Consider the following 22,251-nt stretch of genomic DNA (forward strand, 5'->3'; position numbering starts at 1 on the left):
TATTTTTTTTTTTTTTTTTTGCCTACATCATATTGCTGTTCTGCTGAATTTGTCCTCATCTTCAGAACAGGTGAGATGGTTTGTTTAAAGCTATTGTTAGAGTAATTTAGCAGTTAGGCAGGTTTCATATCCTGTTTTCCTGTTCCAGAAAATGTAGCTTATTTCTCCCTTCTGTTTTGCTTGAGTCAGTCAGTGATATTTGTTGATCCTACTTTGCTACAGGGTACTTCATGAAATCAGGTTAAGAAGATTAAAAAAAAAGTATTTTTTTCAATTTTTCTGCATAAAATATTCTGGGTTTTCTTGATAGCTTTAATTTAGGATCTTTAACTACCCTATTTGTGAATGGAAGTTAAGTGGAAAAGATTGCTTTTATAATACTTCTTAATTTTTTTTGATTTCTGAAACTTGGAGATCTAGATTACCTGCATGTATTGTGTTTATCTGAAGTTCAAGACTGTGCTTTCCACTTCTTACACTGCGGAGATTATATTAAGGGGGGGTGAGAAAGCATAATAATAAAAGTGTCTTACTTAAAATTACAGTATTCTCATTTTTTTTTTCTAAATTTGAATTTACATATGTTTAATGCTAAGATTCTAAGGCCTGTGAAATTTAATGATTCTACTTTTGATAGTGGCAAAATTCTTTTTGTGTTGATTCTTTATATCAGAAAAAGTACTGTGTATCTCTTACTGGATGAACAGCACATTTGAAGTCTTCATGTGACTCAAAGTGGTCAAGGTATGTGTAACTTGGTCTGTTTTTGAGAAATGTTCTTGATGTCGTAAAGCAGTAAGTTACTAAAACATAGCAGAGGCACTTCATAAAGAGATTATCTCATGTGGAAAATGCAACTTAAAAGTTTCAGTCATTCAGTTTTAAACCCAAGACAAAGTTAGCAGATGTGCTTTCTCAAGTTAAAAACTAAATCAGGGTCCCAGTTTTATAATTGAAACTGCTGGATTCAACAAACTGAATCTGTGTTAATAGTTTAGCTTCCTTCAAACCTAGTATTCATCATATCCTCTCTTGAAGTTTCAATATAGATCTTTGCTTTGCAGTTGTAGACATCTGCTCCGTTTTTGTGTTCAGTGATAGGATAGCTCAGGGTAGTGTCCTTAAAAAGTGTCTTTTAGCTGGTCTGGGTAAAGGCTGGTAAACTGACACCTGTTAGCTTCACTTTTCACTTGAATTCTGGTTGCTAGATATTTGGCAGTGGGACAGAGGAGAAAAGGGGATAGATGAACAAGACTTGTTGAATGTTCTTCTTGGATTTGACTTCCCAAAGCATTGGAGGAGGACATAGTCCTCAGTGTTGGTCTCCAATCATTCTGCTTGGTAGAGGAGGTACAAATCCTTTCTGTATTTAAAAAACAAACAAAACAACAACAAAAAAACACAAGCAAAAACATTAGATGTTTTTTATTGCATGCAACACAATGTGAAAGAAGGAAATGAGGAAACACATTTGGCACATAGTACATATTCACGTCCTGACCTTTGTAGATGTTAGCTCTTCTCTGGCATTTTGCACAAAAGCAAGTGAACAAAAATAAGTCAAAGTGTCATTTTTCATAAAAACTTGGGCCTTAGCAGATACAAATATATTCTGAGAAGTGTGTAAGCTTTCATCAAGTGCCTGTGCACCTTTAAATTTGCAGCCATTCTTCAATTCCTTGTATGTGCTCTAATTCATTCCTTCCTCTCTCTGTATTTGTCTACTGCAAAAAACTTCCAAAAGGAGAATGAAAATGTGTAGCACCCTAGTTTTTATTTTCTCAGTGCTTCTTCAAAATCTTTTTGCCTCCAGTCCTGGAGATACTTCTTTCCTGAAATTATGGCTCATCTCTCACTCTAACAAATTTCAGTCATTTTGGTTTCATTTCTGCTTTTAAAAGACAACAGAGTTCATTTCCTTTGAGTTGATTTCATGAAAGTCATAAGCAGGACTTTATTGTGCAGTACTGAGGAGAAGAAATAAAAGGAAAGCTCCCTTCAAATGACAAGGGTAATCTGTATGACTGACAGAAAGTTACCATAGTTTTCAAATATCTAGTGATGCTGTGATTAGGATACTCTTAGTTGCACAGTGCTGTGTAGATGTGTGTGCTGATGAAGCAAATCTTTGCCAGATGTTGTCATCTCTGTTAGTCTGTTGTTTTAGATGTGCATTCTCATACTTGTTATTACTTTTCTTTTATAGCATTTTTAAAATTGATAGTTGCCTTAAAATTTTTTAAATGTTCTCCAACATAATAAATAGCAAAACACTTGTCTTATAGTTTTATTGGTTTAATTTAAAGAGAAAACAAAAATAAAGAGAAAGCTAAAATAAAAAAGTAATAATAAGTAGTTCTTTGATTATCTTTCATGCTGTCTTACTGGTTGTGTTGAATGTATTTTTTTCTAATGGATGACAAGTACAGGTAGATATTTAAGTACCAGCTCTTAGCAACTCTTTCTATTGTATTTTCAAAGTACTATCAAATTGATAGTATCTTGAGAGTTGTTTATCTAAAAACTTCAGATGCTCATCTTTAAGCACATTGTAGTCCCAGTTCTATTTCATATATAGGTTTAGATTAAAAAATATCAAAATAATTAATTTCCTTAAAGGTCGCATAGTATGATATGACTTTGGTTTTGTTTTACTTGTTTCTATCGCAGTCAAACAAAGTGAAAAGGAGGCCTTCCTAAAATGTGCAATATGTTCCTAGTCTGGCACAATTTTTATAGCAAAATGCAGAGTATTGGTTGCCAATTAAAAAGCAGATTTGCAATTCAAAATAAGCCTATCACCCTTTTTTTGTTTGCATTTTTATTGTTTGTTTGCTTGACCTTTAGTATGAGTGACTGCTTAAGTGGCTCAAGCTATTTTTCAAGAACACATATGCAGTGTAGGCCTTTCATGTAAATGTCAGAATCCAGATTTAAATTCTGCATACACATCAGTGAAAGCTGTTGCAGAACTGGGCCTGTGTGCATGCTGTCTAGTGTAACTGGGGCAACGTGGCAGTGTGATATATGATTATTCTGCCTGAGACTGTATTTATAAATGTATTTAAACACTTGATTGGATCAGCGTTTAACTGTCAGACTGGAGGACTACAAAGAACAAAGTTAGATGTTTGTAACTTGAAACATTAAGTTTGAGAGAAGCCCTGATGAGAAGGACTTGGGGATGGTGGCTGTTGAGAAGCACAATGTGAGCCCATGTGCTCTTGCAGCCCAGCAGGCCAACTGCGTCCTGGGCTGCACCAACAGAGGGGTGGGCAGCAGGGGAGGGAGGGGATTGTGCCCCTCTGCTCTGCCCTTGTGAGGCCCCACCTGGAGTGCTGTGTCCTGGTCTGGGGCCCCCAGCACGAGAGGGGTGTGGGGCTGTTAGAGCAGGTTCAGGAGAGAGCCACGAGGATGCTCGGAGGGCTGGAACACCTCTCCTGTGTAGACAGGCTGAGGGAGCTGGGGTTGTTCAGCCTGGAGAAGAGGAGGCTCTGGGGAGTCCTTACAGAGGTGTTCTAGTACCTAAAAGGGGCTACAGGAAAGCTGGAAGGCACTCTTTGTCAGGGAGTGGAGTGATGGGACAAGGCATTTTAAACTAAAAAAGAATAGATTTAGATTAGGCGGTAGGAAAAAGTTCTTTACTCAAAGTGTGGTGAGGCACTGGCACAGGCTGCCTTGAGATTGGAGAGGAGCTTTGAGGAGAAGGACCTGGGGGTCCTATTGGACAACAGGTTGACCATGAGCCAGCAGTGTGCCCTGGTGGCCAAGAGGGCTAATCGGATCCTGGCATGCATTAAAAGGAGCATGGCCAGCAGGTCAAGGGAGGTGATCCTTCCCCTCTATTCTGCCCTGGTCAGGCCTCACCTGGAGTACTGCGTCCAGTTCTGGGCTCCCCGGTACAAAAAAGACCGGGATCTCCTGGAAAGAGTACAGCGGAGGGCCACAGAGATGATACGGGGCCTGGAGCACCTTTCCTATGAGGACAGGCTGAGAGACCTGGGTCTGTTCAGCCTGGAGAAAAGAAAACTGAGAGGGGATCTCATCAATGTGTATAAATACCTGAGGTGTGGGAGACAGAGGGATATGATCAACGTCTTTTTGGTGGTTTGATGGGGACATGGCAAGGGGTAATGGCTGCAAGATGGAGCACAGGAAGTTCCGCACCACCATCCGAAAGAAATTCTTCATGGTGAGGGTGACAGAGCACTGGGACGGGCTGCCCAGGGAGGTTGTGGAGTCTCCTCCTCTGGAGATACTCAAGGCCCCTCTGGACGCCTACTTGGGGCACCCTGCTCTAGGGAACCTGCTTTGGCAGGGGGTTGGACCCAATGATCTTTCAAGGTCCCTTCCAACCCCTACAGTTCTGTGATTCTGTGAGAAGCTGTGGATGCCCCATCCCTGGAAATGCTCAAGACCAGGCTGGATGGCATTTTGAGCCACCAGCCTGGGCTGGTGGAAGGTGTGAAGGTGGTGGAGCTGGGTGATCTTTAAGGTCCCTTATAACCCAAACTATTCTATGATTCAAAGCTAAAACGGCAAATTGAAGCTTCTGCGGTTTCCTGGTGTTATTTAATAGAACTTGGAAGACCTTCAGGCAAGGAGATTAAATTAAATAGAAGTATAATTAAACAAACCAGCAGTTTGATATTTCATTATTCTTCAACTACTTCAAAAAACTCTTTTTCATTTTCTCTAGCAACCTTTAGAGATATACATTAATGTAATTGTACCTTTCAATGTGCTTTTGTGGTATGTTTGTTACATTCATTAGTAGTGACCTAAGACAACTGTAATATGGTTCTCATAGACATTTAGAACTGATGTTTATTTAAAACACAGTTCTGCTACTAAAACTCATTTGTGTATTTCTTCATAGTAAAGTTAAAGTGACTAGAGAGGGATTTAAATTCATCTTACACGAGAATGAATGTGTTATCACCAGAATACCTTATATTGTATATTTGTTATTCTGATTTATACAACCAGAGTTGTATGAAATCAGATGTGTATGAACTGCAGTAAACCCTTGTTAGTGCTTGCATGGATGATTGTGCTTCTCTGCAGATACGTGAGAGAACAGGTACATTTAGAAAGATGGCATAATTTGAAGAAATGTAAATTGCACTGCTAGAAACAGTAATTCTTCCCTTTTCCTGAAGAGAATAATTAAATGTGACATGTGCATGTCTCTGTACAACACTGAGCAGCCTCATTAATATAAATTCAATAATCTTCAGTGCAACTAATGCTAACTTATCTTATCCCCTCGTACAGGAACTCCTTATAAACAGCTGACAGTAGGTGTCCCCAAGGAGATATTTGAGAATGAGAAGAGAGTGGCTCTATCACCGGCTGGAGTTCAAGCCTTGGTTAAACAAGGCTTCAATGTTGTGGTGGAATCTGGTGCTGGAGAAGCCTCCAAATTTTCTGATGACCATTACAGACAAGTTGGAGCAAAGATCCAGGGGACCAAGGAAGTCCTGGCTTCTGATTTGGTTGTCAAAGTAATTGCTTTATTTATATATTTTTCTTACATTCTTTTTGGAGAAATACATAGGTCAGATTTTCCAGTAGTCTGCTGAAAGTTCAGTAAAAAAGCTCCTTCGACATTTTTTGTTTCATTCTAAGTTCTGATTTAACATTTTTATTTATAGTTCATGTATGCAGCTATAGTACTTAACTAGTAAACAGCAGCATTGAAAAATTTGAGGATAATTTCTTGTCAAGTTATTAACTACCTTGGAGGATTTTTGTTTTCTAGAAAAAGGTAGACTAGCTCAGGACAGTAATCAGACAAGATCCATGCTCTAAGGAACTTCTACTCCAAGATTACCAATGCACAAGGTGCAGGTTTCTAAGTTTTCTCAGTCAGACATCCAAAAATTGTGCAGCAACAGTGTGTTTCAAATGTATTTGTAACTAGGGGAATTATAGTTGATCAGGGAAGACTGCTAAAAGTGAAGTTGCTTCACAGCTATTAGGTTATGCTATGTCCTGAAGGGAAAAAATGGGTCTTCATCCCTTCATCTTGATATCGAGGCTTCCTTTAAATTTTTTTTTTTTTTTTTTTTTTTAAGTTACCCTGTTAGGGTTGAACACAGAGTTTGTGAGTTAGTTTGTGAACAACCATTTTTAACTGGTTTAATTAAAAAAAAAAAAATTGAAAAATTAAAAATACAGATCAAGATGGATATTTGCTGGGTTTCATGCTTGTAATTTCCCGTTCATGGTAGTGCATTGCAAAATTGGTTAGCAATTCTTACCCTGTGGAGTTTAACTGGCACCTATGTTCAGAACTCATTTTGTTTGCAGATGGCTGGTTTTGAGATAGCTGTCTGTCATGAAAGCTAGTAACTGCTGGTTAGACGCTGTGAGATCTTTCTGAAAGTGTGACTATTATTGCTCTGTCAGCCACCTACATGGAGCTAATTCTAATACATGGAATGCATCTAATAAATGCAGTTACTCAGTTTAGTTGTGTAAACAGCCTTTGATATACTTCCTTCCTTGTGTATTTTGTGGACGGAAATGAACAGACTGCAAGCTGTAGAAAGGAAGCGGAGTGTGCACTTGGAAAAGGAAGTGGAGTGTGTGTGTAGAACGGAAGCAGAGTTATTTCCACTGATTAATTTGGAAAATTCTTACTGCTTTCTTTCTTCAGGTGAGGGCTCCTATACATAACCCGGCTCTAGGTGTACATGAAGCAGACCTTTTCAAGACATCGGCTACACTGATAAGTTTTATCTACCCAGCACAAAATCCAGACCTCCTGAAAAAACTTGCAGAAAAAAAAACTACTGTCCTGGCTATGGATCAGGTTCCACGGGTCACCATTGCTCAGGGATATGATGCACTTAGTTCCATGGCCAACATTGCTGGGTATGAAACTTACTTTTTATTAATAAGAGACATAATTGCATAGTAATCTGCATTTTCAGATAGCTGCTGTGATGTTAACTTGGTGTCCAGTCACCCGTTCCAGGAAGGCTATGAAAGCAGATGGGCAGAAGAAATAAAGTTGAGCACCTTGCCCTAAGCCATATAAATCTGAAGAGTTAGCGGCCCTTTTTTTTTTTTTTTTTTTTTTCTCTATTGAATGTGTGCTTGCTTGTTTAAGAGAGCTTACTAGAAAATTACTTTGGGTTTTGCAAATGTGTGTACATGGTTTCTTCCCTAATGAACCTTGGGTTGTAGCCTTTGAAAGTAGTTTCAAAGACAACAGTTAGCTTTTGGCAAGTTACGTATTTATCATTCATTGAAAATTTTATTTGAGAGAGTGAATAGTGGTGGACATCCAGTATTCTGCAGTCCAAAAGTCCTCTCTGAAAATGCACTGCATCATTTTTTTTTTAAAAGGGCAATAAACATGAGCAAAGATGGAAAGACTGTTAAACTTGTGCCCAAGAGTAAAACAGTAAACTTGTTTCATGCCGTGTATGGTATAGTCAAATGTGCATCCTTTTGATGGCTGTGTTGAATGGAATTGTGCTTAGCCAGGGAAAATACTGAATGTATTCTTCCTTACCTGACAGCTACAAGGCTGTTGTATTGGCAGCAAATCACTTTGGTCGGTTTTTCACGGGTCAGATCACAGCTGCTGGTAAAGTTCCTCCGGCCAAGGTAAGTGCAATTAAACAGATATTGTGCCAGGGGAATATGTGAGTTTCTGATCCCAGTTAACCACTGCTGAAAACTGTGTTCAAGGCTTTTTTCCCTTCTTTGGGGCTAGTTCTATAGACTTCAGGAAGATGTATTAGTATTCCCATATGGATTTTTGTTGACTACCTGTAGTGCTTTGTGGGGGGAAGAATAAAGTAGTCAGAGTTTTAAGTTTGCTTAGTTTTAAACTTCAGACTAGATATGGATGATATATATATATATATATATATATATGTATATATGTATATATATATATATATTTTTTTTTTTCTGGGGGGAAAGGCAAGGAAGCAATTAGGAGAAGTCAGAGATGCTGTGATTTTCTGATGTGTTGAAAGCTGTGCTTGAAGGCGTTACTTCTCTCGAAGGAATTGCATGCAGTTGGATTAGGATGAAGAGAAATGAAAGTAAAGATTAAAAGAAAAAAAAAGTGAGAGAAATTAAGGGGAAAACCCATATCTGCTTCCACAAACTATTGGCTACAGAGGAGTTGGCTTCTAGGTAAATGAAGTAAAGAGCTTTTAAACTGTTACTTTTATAGGGCAATTTCAGTCGTTCTGGGTTCTGTGTCCTATGTTAACTCATATAAATATCTGTTTATAATGAGGTTTATCTGCTGTTGTAAAAGTGGTACAATGTTGCTGTTTATCTAATCAGCTTTACTTTCAGCTTATGCTCAAAGTAGGATAATGGTATTGTTCTAGGTCTTGATCATTGGAGGAGGAGTTGCTGGCCTGGCTTCTGCAGGAGCAGCGAAATCGATGGGTGCAGTGGTTCGTGGATTTGATACAAGGTGGGTGTGTGAAAAAAGAAATAGCAATCTGAAATGGTTTTCAGCTAAGGGTGTTTGCAGCAGTAGTCCAATAAAAGCACTCTTTCTGCACTGAATAACAATTCCCTTCTTACCATTTTTTTTCCTGCATTATTTCTTCATTTGTTATTCCCCAAAACACAAATATTGTTAAATCATTCATAACTTTAGGTATAAAAAATATCAATTTATGAAAAAGATAAAGGCAGAGCCTTTGTCCAGAGTTGTATATCTCTGTTTTTTGGGTTGCAGGGAAGAAGAGTAAAGAAAGAATCTCTTATGTTCTCATTTGTAGCTTGCTTTGATCCAGGTTCATAGCTGCATACTGTCATTCACCTCTACTCTCCTGATCCCAGAGAGAACTTCTCTAGGAACTTTTTTGAGGCAAACTTTCAGTCTGCTGAAGGAAAGAAAGAGATCAAGTTATTTTATTTATGAAACTGAAGGTGAAGGAGCAGGAACTGCATCTGAAGCTATTTTAGATGCTGATTTCTTGGTGGATCTCTTTTACGTTCAGAAGTATTATTTTGTCCAATGGCCATTTTTAGAGTAATAGACTGGGAAAATTACAGACAAACATTCTTATTGATACAGGAAATGCAAATGTGATTACTTTTTTTCTGTTAATTGGACTTCTTATATTTGTCCATGGTTAATACTGTATCTACATTAAATTACTTATTTGTGTTTGTTTTTTTTGCAGAAGTAGCATCTAGTTCTACTTAGCTGTATCTGACATGAAAGATTAAAATGAAAGTGCTCCAGGTTTATGATGTGCATTATTAAAAAAAAAAAAAGCTTTCACTCTAGTTTGTTAGAAAAGCTACATGTCATAAAAAGAACAAAATCTGTTAAAAGCATTTCAAATTTTTCTTTTAACGCCCATTTTAAGCATCCTGTATATTTTATCTCATTGTGTGCGAATGTTTGTGGTAAATCCTCTGCATGTTGTGAATTTTCACCTCATTGGAATTACATTATTTACTGTGATATAATGTGATGCAACAAATTACAGTTTTACTGTTAAAAACATAATACTGTACAAATCACTGTTAAAAACAATTATCTCTGTGAAAGCCAAACTTACTGGTATTTCCCATTTCACAGATTAAAGACAGGGCCACAAACTATGGTGTCTCTTTGTTACCTACCTTAGTCATTTAAGTTAGCACTCTAGACTTACCTAGTCAAGGCAAGAGAACTAGGTGAGCAGATGTAGTCAAAACAGCTAAGTTCCCAGTTCTGCTTCTTGGAGCAACTCCACTGACTGTACAGGAAGACTGCCTGTAAGGCTGCCTACGTTTCTTATCCAAGGGTCATCATTAGGTACCTAAAATTACTGATGCAAACACTTCTTTCACTAAACACAGAAAATTGAGGACTTCAGTTACAGCCTCCTTAGTACGAGGATAAGCTTTGGATTTTGTGTCTGAAGACTACTACTAAAAATATGATAAAATTCATGGTGGATTGAGCTACTTCTGAAAATGCAGTATTTTCCTTCCCCCCCACAATTTTCTTTCTCTAGAGCTGCAGCTCTGGAACAGTTCAAGTCTCTTGGTGCAGAGCCTTTGGAAGTCGACGTAAAGGAAGCTGGAGAGGGCCAAGGAGGTTATGCTAAAGAAATGTCTAAAGAATTTATTGAAGCTGAAATGAAACTCTTTGCCAAACAGTGCCAAGATGTTGATATTATCATCACTACAGCACTTATTCCAGGTATGTTTTACATGAAATATGCTAATTTTTCTTTTAGCTTGTGTAAGTTTGCATGTTTTGGAGCTGTGTCTGCTGTTAAAACAAAAGTGTTAGATGCTTTCTGTGTATGTACCTCTTCCTCATAAACATCTGTCTTTAAAGTGACCTTTTTTCTCCACAAACTATCTGCAGAAAAAATCTGTATTTTTTAACTTGCTTTGTCCTGTTTTGACAGGTAAAAGAGCTCCTATCTTGTTTAAGAAAGATATGATTGAATTGATGAAGGAAGGTTCAGTTGTTGTGGATTTAGCTGCAGAAGCAGGAGGAAACATTGAGACTACAAAGCCTGGAGAATTGTATGTTCATAAGGTAAACGTTTTGGTCTGCCCATTGTTCTCAGTTTGCATGAATTCACACTCATACTTAATTTGAAGATAGGATTTTATAAATTGTATGCTGAAAACGAGTAGCCATTTTGTCTGTTTGGACTAAAGTAATCCTTTAGACTTGCATTTGGTTGCAAGTAATCTCTTTGTATAATAATTTGAAGATTTTTAAAGAAACAAATACCTTTTTGTAGTATTAGTTAGGCTGGTAAGTAAGGAAGTGTTTTTTCTTAGACTTCCAGTTCAGTGATTTGTCTCCGCTGAGCTGAGTGTGATCTGAGCTTCTAGGTCTACCTAAAGAGACATCAGTAGCAAGAGATACTTTGACTTGCTCATCACCTCCCACAACTGGAGATTATAATCCATGTCACAGGTACAACTAAATAGGTTCAGACTGTATCAGTGTGTATTTTAGTGCAGTCTCTGACTTAGCTCAATGCAATTTAAGCTTCAAGAGGGTGTCATCTTGATATGTCATCAGCCTCGCTAACATGACTGTATCTCCCCTAGAGTATCCAAACCACTTGTTAACCACACTAGAAGTAGCATTAAATTAAGCAATTTTGACCTGCACTGGACTAACTACTTTGTTTTTGCTCCAGTGTTCATTGACTCGGTTGAGTGCTTGTTTTCAGTTCATAGGTTTTATTTTTGGTACATGTGAGAAATCTATTATTGGTTACTGAAATAGGTTCAAAGTAGCAGATTTTCCAGGTTGTTATTTGGTAACATAGATGTGGAGTCCTGTGTCCAGCTCTGTGGCCTCCGGTACAAGAAGGACATGAACCTATTAGAATGAATCCAGATGAGGGCCATGAGGATGGTCAGAGGGCTGGAGCACATCTCTTGTGAAGACAGGCTGAGGGAGATGGGGTTGTTCAGCCTGGAGAAGAGAAGGCTCTGGGGAGACCTTATAGTGGCCTTCCAGTACCTAAAGGGGGCCTATAGGAAAGCTGGGGAGGGACTCTTTGTCAGGGAGTGGAGTGATAGGATAAGGAGTGATGGTTTTAAACTTAAAAAAAAAAAATAAGTGTAGATTTAGATTGGATATTAGGAAGAAATTCTTACTTAGAGTGATGAGGCACTGGCACAAGTTGTCCAGAGGAGCTGTGGACGTCCCATCCCTGGCAGTGCTCAAGGCCAGGCTGGATGGGGCTTTGGGCAACCTGGTCTGGTGGGAGGTGTCCCTGCTGATGGCAGGGGGGTTGGAATTAGGTGGTCTTTAAGGTCCTTTCCAACCCAGACCGTTCTCTGATTCTGTGAATGTAAGGGCATAATGCCGGTAGTACTGTTCTCTTAGGGAAGCCTCTAGAACATATTGCTGCCACGGTTGTTATTAATATAAACAGGGCTGTACACATATATTGAGAGTCATACATTGTATTTGTGGTTTTCAAGACTTTTGGTGTCTTTGTTTAAAAACTGAACTTAAAGTATGTAGAACAATAATAAACAAATACTTGTTTGAATAATTTATGCGGAGTACTTTTAGTCAGAGGCATATTACCCCTGCGTATAGTGTATTGGAACTGAGCTGTGGAAAAGAGCAGCAGTGCAGAATTATTAGCAGTATTCTACAGCATTGCATCAAGAAGCTGGAGTTCCTAGAAGTATGCACAGATCTTAGCTGTAAGCTACAGGAGCAGTGTTTTAACATCAATCTGCTTGAGCATGAGGGGTATATGCCGGGCTTGGTTTCCAGCATCTTCTAAAAGCTCAAGAGCCTGACAGCCAGGTATACTCACACTTGTTCTGTGAGCAGTATGGGATATATTGTGTTATATTTCTACATAAGCATGAACCTGAGCATACTTCTTGGACAGCTAGCTAGCTCCTTTCACTCATCTGTGGTATAGAAAATTGCCTCCAGCATATGCCCTCAGGAAGGATTGAGAAGGTTCCAAGCACTGAGCAAGATAATCTCTTATCTGGTTGCTTTAAGAGAAGTTCAGTTCTGAGAGAACAGTAGCATTTGGAGAAGTCAGTCTCTTGTACCTATATGACCTTGTCGCTGTGTAGGCTTGTTGCTAATAGCATTTAATGTGTTGGCTTTGATCATGTTGAATTTTCTAACTGTTGTAAATAACCCTCTCTTGGCTAACTCTGTCAGAGAGCAGGTAACAGGAAAAAATGAAACTGTTTGGATACATATTTCCAGAAGGATGTATTGGAAGAGATGCTGCTTTTTTAAGAATACCGAAGACTGGTCCTTATATTTTACTTGAATCTTTTTCAGGGTGTTACACATATTGGCTACACAGACCTGCCTAGCAGAATGGCTACTCAGGCCAGTACTTTATATTCCAACAACATTATCAAACTATTAAAAGCTATTAGTCCTGACAAAGAGAACTTCTACTTTGATCCAAAAGATCAGTTTGATTATGGCACTCTGGATCATGTAATTAGAGGAACTGTAGTAATGAAGGTAAGTCAATAAATATTCCCTTCTTAAATTGAGGGTACATATTTTCACATTTATTAGTGCTGTCTCCTTAAAATGTATTCAAAGATGCATGCTGACAGACTTCAGGTGTTTTGGTAGACATTGTGGGCAATTGTGTCTGTATTCAGTTGAATATTCCTCTATCTATTTTTGTGAAGGGAAACCTTTTTGGTTCTGTCTCCTTACTATGGTTAAACAAACGCCTATGTCTATTGTTGAAAAAGAGAAAAATATTAAATTTTCATGTTGTTTTAATGTGATAAAAAGTAGTTACTAAAACAGTTCAGAAATACCACTATAGGCCCATAATAACATTCTTCCTTTCCTCCTATGTTAGTACTATTTTTTTTAATACATAAATACATGTTTCTGTTTATATATGAGTAACTTCAGAAAAAATAGGGGAACTAGAATATGCAGGATAATTTAAGTTCTACTAAGAAATAATAAAATACAGGCTTTGGGCATGCACTAATATGGGCTTTCCTTGTGCAACATGCAGAAGGAGATTTCCTTGTTCTGTATGCAGAACATTTCTGGTTCTATTAGGTAGGTAAGAAGAGTTATTATTTTTTGTTGAGTTTTGTTGGAACCAAGATGTTTTAATGCTTATAAATATCTTCTCTGGAGGAGGCTTATGTTGACTTCAGATCTCTAGACCACCAAGTAGGTGTGTACAGTGTTGAGGTCTGAAAGCTCTAGTAGGAGCTTCCAAATGGAAGATGCTCTAGAGTATTAAGACTTCAGCGAGTTACAGGGTTACGAATAGTATGCTCTTCTAACTCTAAAGCATCTGCTACATTAGGGATAATTGTAAATATCTCTTGTCAGGATGGCAAGGTGATTTTCCCAGCACCACCACCAAATAACATTCCTCAAGGAGCTCCTGTGAAGCAGAAGACCGTAGCAGAGCTGGAAGCGGAAAAAGCAGCTACTATTACACCTTTTAGAAAAACTATGACTAGTGCTTCTGTATACACAGCAGGTAGGCAACTTCTGGAGTTGGAGAATCAGTGTAGACTGGTCCTCATTTGATCAACACTTTTAAGTGACTCCTCATCTTACTTATGGAATTTAATAACTAGCTTAGAGACCAGTGGATTGGCTGGCGTAGCCTAGCACAGAATCAGTGCTGTGTAATAATTGCTTTTGAGAGGAGAATAAAGTTTTAGAAATTTAACCAAAAATACTAACATTTCAAACAGTGCTGACTCACGCAGTGAGCATGTATGTGTGTTTGTCTTTCGCTTTTAACTATCAGTAAAACATTTCAGTTGTTGAAGAACTCTTGCTAAGAATTGTCTATACTTTGCAGCAGAACCAACTTAATCTTCAATCTTTAATGTATTATGTGAGACTTAAATACCCATAAGTTTAAATGCAGGAAACCATTGAAAAGTTGTAAAATAATTTTCCTGTGCTTTTCTTCTAGGCTTAGCTAGCATGTTAGGATTGGGCATCGTAGCTCCTAATACTGCTTTCACACAAATGGTGACGACATTTGGCCTAGCTGGAATAGTGGGGTACCATACAGTATGGGGTGTGACTCCTGCTCTTCACTCTCCACTTATGTCAGTGACTAATGCTATCTCAGGTAGGTAATAGTCATACAGCTGCTTGTTTTCTACTAGAAGGAGGTGCAACTCCTTTTATGTGAGCTTTATTTTATGTGAGCAAAAGTCTGATTTGTCTTTTAAAATGGTAAAGAGCATCTGTACTATCATCAGTTGCAAAAATAACTGAAACACACTATTTCCAAGAGTGTTTTTTCAAAAGAAAGGCAAATATGGTGCTATGTATTTTTTATCTTTTTAATAAACTTCCCATTCTTAAACTGTTTGCTTTGAAGTTTGTTTCGCTCAGGAGTGCTGCAGCCTCCTCTGTCATATAACACACTTTTTCTCCCTTGTGTCCAAAGTGTTGACGTGAATATAATTTCTCTTTTATGTTTCTCATTTTTCTTCTTGTATTTCCTCTCCTCAAAGCATGTTCTTTGGAGGTGGGGGGGAAAAAATTCTAACAGTGATCTATAAGACTGATATCATTACAAAAATTTCAGATAGGGAGCGGAAGAGAGGCTGTCTGTGCCTTTATGACAGGCTACAAGCCTGGTCTTTTTTGACCATTAAAAGCAGTTTCTTTATTGAGCCAGTATTCAAAGGCTGACTCTGTGCTTGAAGTACTGTACATTAAAACTATATTTGTGTACTAATTGTTTTCTTTCAAAACATGTTTGCATTAGTGAAAAAGATCATGGCAGTTTTTTAAATATTAATAGACTAGAGTAGGGGTCAAAATTTCACTTGACTGGTACCTGTTTGACAGCTAGAAGAAAGCTTTCTATAGATGTAGGACCTTTTAAGTTTCCGTAACATTTTTTTTTTTCTTTTTTAAATAGGACTAACAGCAGTTGGTGGGCTGGTATTGATGGGTGGAAACTATCTCCCTGAAAATGCTCCTCAAAGTCTAGCAGTGCTTTCAGCCTTTATCTCTTCAGTCAATATTGCAGGTATGAATGTTAGCTTTTTTTAAGGATAACTTAAAGTACTTTTGTAATTCTTTTATTTCTTTTAGATCTTTAAGTGGCTAGACTTCAGAAATATTATTCTGGGAATAATGTCTAAGAACATCCATAAAGGGGAAAAAAATAAAAAAAATCATGGTAGCTAGTGTTTCTGGCTTGTACACCATGTGGAGTAACCTCTCCTTTTTTTTAAGGAAGCATTTAAATGTGCATTTTTCTTTTACAGTGTTCTTTGTGTGATGACTACATGAAATATATTTTCCTGTATGCCTCCAGATGGTATTGCATTTACCCTTGAATTCCTTTTTCCACTTGAAAAATATACCACTGGAATAGAACATAATTCTGTTTGCATGATCTTCTGAAGTCCCAGCTTCAAAATAAAAAGATGGGAAGATAAGGCCTGTGACTTAATACATTTTTTTTGCTAGAATAGAAAGGGAAAAGAGCAGGATCATAAACCAGACTGCACCTTAGAGCCAGCAGACAGTATGGAGTCCTCCAGGCTTTCAAACTCTTCTTTTTATGAATTTCCTCCAAAGGTTAAAAAAAGACAGCAGGATCTCACCCCGATTCCACCTTTGTGGTCTTCCAGGTGGTCTTCTGGCTTACTATCTTTCCAGAAGGTTTGTTGGTGTCAGTTGCTAGCTTTGTGTGGTAATATGGTTTAACTAAGTATCTCTTGTAGCTTGGCACATGCTTAATTGTAGACTTTATTTTTGTAAACTTGTTGCTTTCTTTTTTTGGCTAGGTGGGTTTCTAGTTACACAGAGAATGCTGGATATGTTCAAACGTCCCACTGATCCTCCTGAGTACAACTACTTGTACCTGCTTCCTGGTGCTGTATTTGTAGGAGGTTATGGAGCTGCTCTCAATGGTGGCTATAGTATTGAACAAGTAAGAAAATGAACCTTGTGGCACTCAGCCCACTATTCACAATGTGGTGTGGTGCTTTACTGCTTACTCTATTGAGGTGTACATAGCAAATCAGCTACTGTGTTTTCATCAGGTTTGTATTCCCACAAGGCCAAGCTACAGTTGATTCATTTTAAACTTGCAATCGTACCCCAAAATAATGAATCTATCATTTCAATTTTTTTTTTTTTTTTTAAACTCAAGAGCCCACAGATACTTTGTTATTTATTGGGTAGTTTTCCTAAGTTACACCTTAAATGTTAAAGTGACTGTAGGAGAACAGTCTTTGGTTTAAATGTTTCTAAAAGTTCAACTTGGAATGACAACTAAAGGACGTATGATGTCTGTAAGGAATGAAATTTCAGCACGTAGGGATATGCAGAGATTGTACCTTTAGAATCTTTTATGGTAGGCTTTTGTTTGCGTTTGTTTCAATAATAAAAAAAATCAATGTGTATTGCCTTTTATGCTTGGAAGAAAAAAGTAAATTCAAGCATAGTTTTATTCTGGGTATTTGTAATACATTGCAATTCTTTACTTGTCTAGACATGTTATGTGTAGCTCAGTTCATTGAAGTTTGCTTATTCTTTATGAAAGCAGGAGTTCAGGGGCACTGTGAGCAAATTCTGAAAGTATTCCTATAATGAACGGGACAGTTCAGTTATGGAGTAGTTCTGAAGAAAAACTTGCTTCTGAACTGATGAGAAGAGTTGGGTTGACCTGAGTTAATACTCATGGTGCAGATAAACTAAGCTCATAAAATGGGGAAAAAGTTTCAATAAAGATCACAGTTTAATTGGTAAAAATCACATCTCTTACAACAATTTCTCACAGTCAAGAGTTTGATTTTTAGTTCAGTTAAGAGCAAGTCACCTGGTGACTTACACACATTCTGGAGAAAACCATATTGTGTGATAATCAGAAAGCTTTTGATACCAGCTGTGCACTGTGTGCCTCTACTTCATATATTCTTATCCATGCTTTTCTTGTTTTAAAGATGATGTATCTGGGCTCAGGCTTATGCTGTGTTGGTGCCCTGGCTGGTCTGTCCACCCAAGGAACAGCTCGTCTTGGAAATGCTTTGGGTATGATTGGTGTTGCAGGAGGTTTAGCAGCAACTCTTGGAGGCCTTAAACCCTCACCTGAATTGTTGGCTCAGATGTCAGGTGCAATGGCACTTGGTGGTACCATAGGTATGTGTATTATACTATAAACTAATGAATATATGCTCTGTATGTGCATTTCTGGAAGCTGTAGATACAAAATATTTACAGGTCACAGATGAATTGATGTACTGTGGTGGTATCACACCGATGGCTAGATAAGCTCCACCACTGTTATCTCTCGCTTTCCCTCCCCCAAAAAACAGGGGGAGGAAATATGATGAAAAATGGCTCAAAGGTTGAGATAAGTAGAAGGAGATCACTCACCAGTTATTGTTGCAGGCAGAATAGATTCAATATAGTAATTTATTGATTATTACTAACAGACTAGAGGACTGAGAAACCAAAAGTAAGCTAGAAACACCTTTGCCCCCTGTCCACTGTTTTCTACCTCCTCCCTCTGAGTGGTGCAGGGGGATGGGGGCTGGGGTCAGTCCCTGATGCTTCGACTCCACCGCTCCTTCGCGGTCCCTCTCTGCCCCTGCTCCACGTGGGGTCCCTCCCACAGGATGCCGTCCTTCCCGAACTGAGCCTGCAGGGGCTGCCCACAGGCAGCAGCTCTTCAAGAACTGCTCCCACAAGGCTCTGTACCACGGGGTCCATCATTTGGGGCAGACTGCTCCACTATGGATCCCCCTGGTGGGTGGGGGTGTTTGCGGGGTCGTTTCTCCCTACATTTTCACACTCCTTTCCCAGCCTCTTTTTTTCCTATCTTACTTTCTCAAATCTTTCTCAAATTCTGGAATCTCAATATAAAGAAGCAGATGAACTTGCCCAAATTCATACTTACTTGCCCAAGTTCAGTTGCTTACCGAATGCTACCAAATTCCCTCTTTCATGCTGTGGTTTCTTCACATAAAATGTTGAATTTCTCAATGTTTGATTAGGCTTATCAGAACAAAATGTGCTTTAATCATCTCCCCAGTTTGTATCATATCCTTATTGCACGTTTGCAGCTTTCTGCTACTCAGCAATTTGTAATACAGAACGTATTTTTCGATTAGAGCAGGTGTGTATTTGTACGTATTCATTACATGGTGAACCATGGTATATCAATTTCTAGCTGCATAGATTGGTTATGTTTTTGTAAGACTCCCTTTCTGTTTTCAACTCTTTAATAGGTTTGACAATTGCTAAACGCATCCAGATTACAGATCTGCCTCAGTTAGTGGCTGCTTTCCATAGTTTGGTTGGTTTGGCTGCTGTGCTCACTTGTGTAGCAGAATACATGATTGAGTATCCTCACTTTGCTACTGATCCAGCTGCAAACCTCACCAAGATTGTGGCATACCTTGGCACGTACATTGGAGGAGTGACTTTCAGTGGCTCTCTTATTGCTTATGGAAAGCTGCAAGGTGAGATCTTTTTGTTCAGAACTAAGTATTTATTAAAGGCTCGCCTACCTTTCCCCCCTCCCCCTCCAGGATTTAGCTCTGCCTGTAGAATGCTATGTAATTGGAAAGAAACCTTGTGTTTTGCATCAGGTACAATTTTATATGTTTAATTCTTGTGGCTGTACAGTTTTCTGTTTAATTCTGTTCCTGCTTGTGTACAGCTTTATGAAAGGTTTGTCTTCAGTGCTTGGACATATCTGACTTGGTAATTAATAGCAGTAATAAGCTTTTCTCAATTCATCTTGTCTAGGAATAAGTGTTGCCATAGAGTTATTAAGACACCGTACCTGACATTTTCTTTATTTTATTGAAGTCTTACGATTGCAGCTTCATCTTCCTGCACAGATATTTTAATTGAAACCCTTGTGTTGCTGGACTTTGTGGGCACTGGTAATATTTGTGAAGTTTTGTTCTTAGCATCATTCAGGTTTCATTAGGTAGACAGTTTTGCAGTATCAGTTAAGACTGTCTTACTTTAAACCATCTGATTTACTATTTACCTACCACACAAATTCCATACACCATGCCTCTTAATGTTTCAGTAAATGTGCGTAAACACACACTACCTCCTGATTCTTAGGCATCTGAAGGTTTCTTTATTACATGTATTTTTGATTATGTAAGCACACAGCTTTTGAGAGACAGATAGTATCTGTTCTAAGAACTTCCAGAGAAGAGAAGAGCTTCCTACTACTAATCCTGTTATAGCCTTGCAGTAGTTCCTTTGGGAAACATCTGTTTGCTTTCTTCAGTGTTTCAGACCACCATTGAAGGAGGAAGCATGACACTGATGGAAAGCTGTCTTCTCTAATAAGCTTTTGAAGGATTTGTCAGTAGTATGTATTTCTGCTTAGTAGTTACTCATTTATTCTTGATTTTCTTCCACTTCTCCATCTTTGCCCTCACTTCCACGCTCCCCAGTGATATGTGTGCACGTCCTTGGTGAGCTTCACTGCCTATTTCAGCCCACTTGTGTTTTTTTCCCCTTCTGTTTTCAGATCTGCATCGTAATAATAAACGTTTCTACACTATCCTATTGAACTAGAGGTAGTAGGTCATACACTTTTATCTTCAAGACTACTTCTGAGACTATAAGTTCATCCTTTCCCCTGAATTCTCATAAATTTAAATGAGACACTTGGCATCTAATTATGTAAATCAAAAATAATGGATAATAATGGAATAACTTGCATTATTTTCACTTTTTGCTGTCTTATTTTAAAAAAAGAAAGAAAACAAACAAAAAACCACTGATGCCCTAAGGTGAAAATAAGGATGTTTGTTTTTTTATGCCGAATCACAGAACCTTTTTTCCAGTGAAGTCTCTGCCAACGTAGGAAGCTGTGGGAATTCTCTGTGACTGAGGGTACTGGTGAAATTAAAGCGTTTCAGGCAGGAGTATTTTATGTTTGGAGTTTATCTATTTAGTCATGTTTTTGTGAGCGCATGCCTTTCGAGAGTCTGATAATACCTGTACTAAGAAGTTCTAGCTAGTGGCTTCCTATTACAGAGCTTCATGTACAGTATGTGAAGTCTTAGGGCCAAAATGTAAGTTGAAAAATCAAAAACAAAACCAAATGAACCACATAATGAAGGCTTTTTGAGAGGAAAAAGATATTTAGATTAGGTAAGTTCTTCTGAAGCACTGAAGAAAGATAATGAAATAAGAGTTTAAATGGGAATGTTTGAGAATCTAGAATACACCTGAATGCATTGCAATACTGAGTCAGTCAGTACAAGGTCTTAGTTTCTACTAACTTTTGTCTTTTCTCCCCTCCCCTTCCGCCTTTTTTTCTTTCGTTGAGGTATTCAGTCTTCTCTGTGACTAGAGACAGACTGTCCTACATGTATGTTTCAATTTTCTGAACGTGCATTTGATTGCAGGTATCCTGAATTCTGCACCACTGCTTTTGCCTGGTCGACATGCATTGAATGCAGGGTTGCTGGCTGCCAGCATTGGTGGAATGGTTCCATACATGATTGATCCTAGTTATACTACAGGAATTACTTGCCTAGGTTCTGTGTCAGCTCTCTCAGCCATAATGGTAAGTTGGGAAATTATAGAAGGCAAAACAAATAACCAGTTTGTTTTTCATCTTCTCAAGATTACTCTTAACAATTATATTTACCATCCTGAGTCACTATCATCATACACAGTGCCTGTATGTTGACTTTTCAGTAACAAGCTGTAACTGACTTTCCTAAATGTGGGGGACTTTAACTTCCCAGAAATATCCTGGAAACACAACACAGCCCAGAGAAAGCAGTCCAGGAGGTTTCTGGAGAGCGTGGAAGATAACTTCCTGACGCAGCTGGTTGGCGAGCCTGCCAGGGGAGGTGCCCCGCTAGACCTTCTGTTCACTAACAGAGAAGGACTGGTGGGAGATGTGCTGGTCGGGGGCTGTCTTGGGCAGAGTGACCACAAAATGGTAGAATTCTTGATACTCGGCGAAGTCAGGAAGGGGATCAGTAAAACTGTTGTCTTGAACTTCTGGAGGGCTGACTTTGAGCTGTTCAGGACACTGGTTGGCAGAGTCCCTTGGGAGGCGGTACTGAAAGACAGAGGAGCCCAGGAAGGCTGGGCGCTCTTCAAGAAAGAAATCTTAATGGCTCAGGAGCGGTCTGTCCCCACGTGCCCAAAGACGAGCCAGTGCAGAAGAAGACTGGCCTGGCTGAACAGAGAGCTGTGGCTCGAGCTTAGGAGAAAAAAGAGGGTTTACAATCTTTGGAAGAGAGGGCGGGCAACTCAGGGGGACTATAAGGATGTTGCGAGGCGGTGCAGGGACAAAATCAGAAAGGCCAAAGCTCATCTGGGGTTCAATCTGACTACTGCTGTTAAAGACAACAAAAAATGTTTTTATAAACACATCAACACAAAAAGGAGTAGTAAAGAGAATCTCCACCCTTTACTGGATGCGGGGGGAAACTTAGTTACCAGAGATGAGGAAAAAGCTGAGGTGCTTAATGCCTTCTTTGCCTCAGTCTTTAACAGCAAAACCAGTTGTTCTCTGGACGCCCAGTACCCTGAGCTCGAGGAAGGGGATGGGGAGCAGAATGTGGCCCCCACAATCCATGAGGAAATGGTTGGCGACCTGCTACAGCATTTGGATGTACGCAAGTTGATGGGGCTGGAAGGGTTCCACCTGAGGGTACTGAGAGAACTGGCAGAAGAGCTGGCCAAGCCGCTTTCCATCATTTATCGGCAGTCCTGGCTATCGGGGGAGGTCCCACTCGACTGGCGGCTAGCAAACGTGA

The 22,251-nt window shown here is 38.9% G+C and overlaps 1 protein-coding gene and 1 long non-coding RNA gene across 3 annotated transcripts in view; one reads left to right on the forward strand and one right to left on the reverse strand.

Annotated features, from left to right (window-relative positions):
• The window catches only part of NNT (nicotinamide nucleotide transhydrogenase), a 44,514-nt gene that overhangs the window by 3,535 nt on the left and 18,728 nt on the right, over positions 1 to 22,251 (forward strand). For both annotated transcript variants that reach the window (XM_035310957.1, XM_035310959.1), the window contains exons 3-16: positions 5,278 to 5,507; positions 6,665 to 6,882; positions 7,536 to 7,623; positions 8,367 to 8,455; positions 10,002 to 10,189; positions 10,404 to 10,537; positions 12,791 to 12,982; positions 13,832 to 13,985; positions 14,433 to 14,594; positions 15,399 to 15,509; positions 16,276 to 16,421; positions 17,437 to 17,632; positions 18,724 to 18,957; positions 20,881 to 21,041. In XM_035310957.1, the coding sequence (XP_035166848.1) occupies positions 5,278 to 5,507; positions 6,665 to 6,882; positions 7,536 to 7,623; positions 8,367 to 8,455; positions 10,002 to 10,189; positions 10,404 to 10,537; positions 12,791 to 12,982; positions 13,832 to 13,985; positions 14,433 to 14,594; positions 15,399 to 15,509; positions 16,276 to 16,421; positions 17,437 to 17,632; positions 18,724 to 18,957; positions 20,881 to 21,041 (2,303 nt within the window). The remainder of the gene's footprint in view (positions 1 to 5,277; positions 5,508 to 6,664; positions 6,883 to 7,535; positions 7,624 to 8,366; positions 8,456 to 10,001; positions 10,190 to 10,403; positions 10,538 to 12,790; positions 12,983 to 13,831; positions 13,986 to 14,432; positions 14,595 to 15,398; positions 15,510 to 16,275; positions 16,422 to 17,436; positions 17,633 to 18,723; positions 18,958 to 20,880; positions 21,042 to 22,251) is intronic.
• On the reverse strand, positions 79 to 21,084 carry LOC118156756. Its single transcript, XR_004746419.1, has 3 exons — positions 21,071 to 21,084; positions 10,335 to 10,341; positions 79 to 324 (listed from the first exon to the last, which is right to left on the reverse strand). It is a non-coding gene; the product is annotated as an uncharacterized LOC118156756 (long non-coding RNA).

The sequence above is a fragment of the Oxyura jamaicensis genome, chromosome Z (assembly GCF_011077185.1).
Source record: "Oxyura jamaicensis isolate SHBP4307 breed ruddy duck chromosome Z, BPBGC_Ojam_1.0, whole genome shotgun sequence".
Classification (NCBI taxonomy): domain Eukaryota; kingdom Metazoa; phylum Chordata; class Aves; order Anseriformes; family Anatidae; genus Oxyura; species Oxyura jamaicensis.